Consider the following 366-nt stretch of genomic DNA (forward strand, 5'->3'; position numbering starts at 1 on the left):
GCTGTCTCACGGCTCTGTCCCAGCGCAGGTCTATCCCTGCGGCTCTCCGGGATGAAGCTGAAGAAGCAGGTGACGGTGTGTGGAGCTGCCATCTTCTGTGTCGCCGTCTTCTCCCTCTACTTGATGCTGGACAGGGTGCAGCATGACCCCGCGCGCCACCAGAGTGGGGGCAACTTCCCCAGGGTGAGGTCCAGGGACGTGGAGATGGGCAAGCGGTCTGGGGCTAGTGGGGGCCGCCTGGCATGGCCTTAGGCTGTTTGGTTGCCTGGGCCAGGGCTCATTCCCTGCTGGTATTGGTGCTCGTGGGGCTGGGTCCCCTGGCAGTGGGAACCGTAGGATCTCACCACCGTGCCTGTGTTCCCCGAG

At 64.2% G+C, this 366-nt stretch overlaps 1 protein-coding gene across 1 annotated transcript in view; it reads left to right on the forward strand.

The window, feature by feature from the left end:
• Positions 1-28: 28 nt before the first annotated feature.
• The window catches only part of LOC103772476 (alpha-mannosidase 2x-like), a gene marked incomplete at its 3' end in the record, with an annotated part of 1889 nt that continues 1551 nt past the window's right edge, over positions 29-366 (forward strand). Inside the window, exon 1 of the mRNA XM_008939812.1 lies at positions 29-183. Within this exon, the coding sequence (XP_008938060.1) occupies positions 52-183 (132 nt within the window). The remainder of the gene's footprint in view (positions 184-366) is intronic.

The sequence above is a fragment of the Merops nubicus genome, unplaced genomic scaffold (genome assembly GCF_000691845.1).
Source record: "Merops nubicus isolate BGI_N331 unplaced genomic scaffold, ASM69184v1 scaffold41624, whole genome shotgun sequence".
Classification (NCBI taxonomy): Eukaryota; Metazoa; Chordata; class Aves; order Coraciiformes; family Meropidae; genus Merops; species Merops nubicus.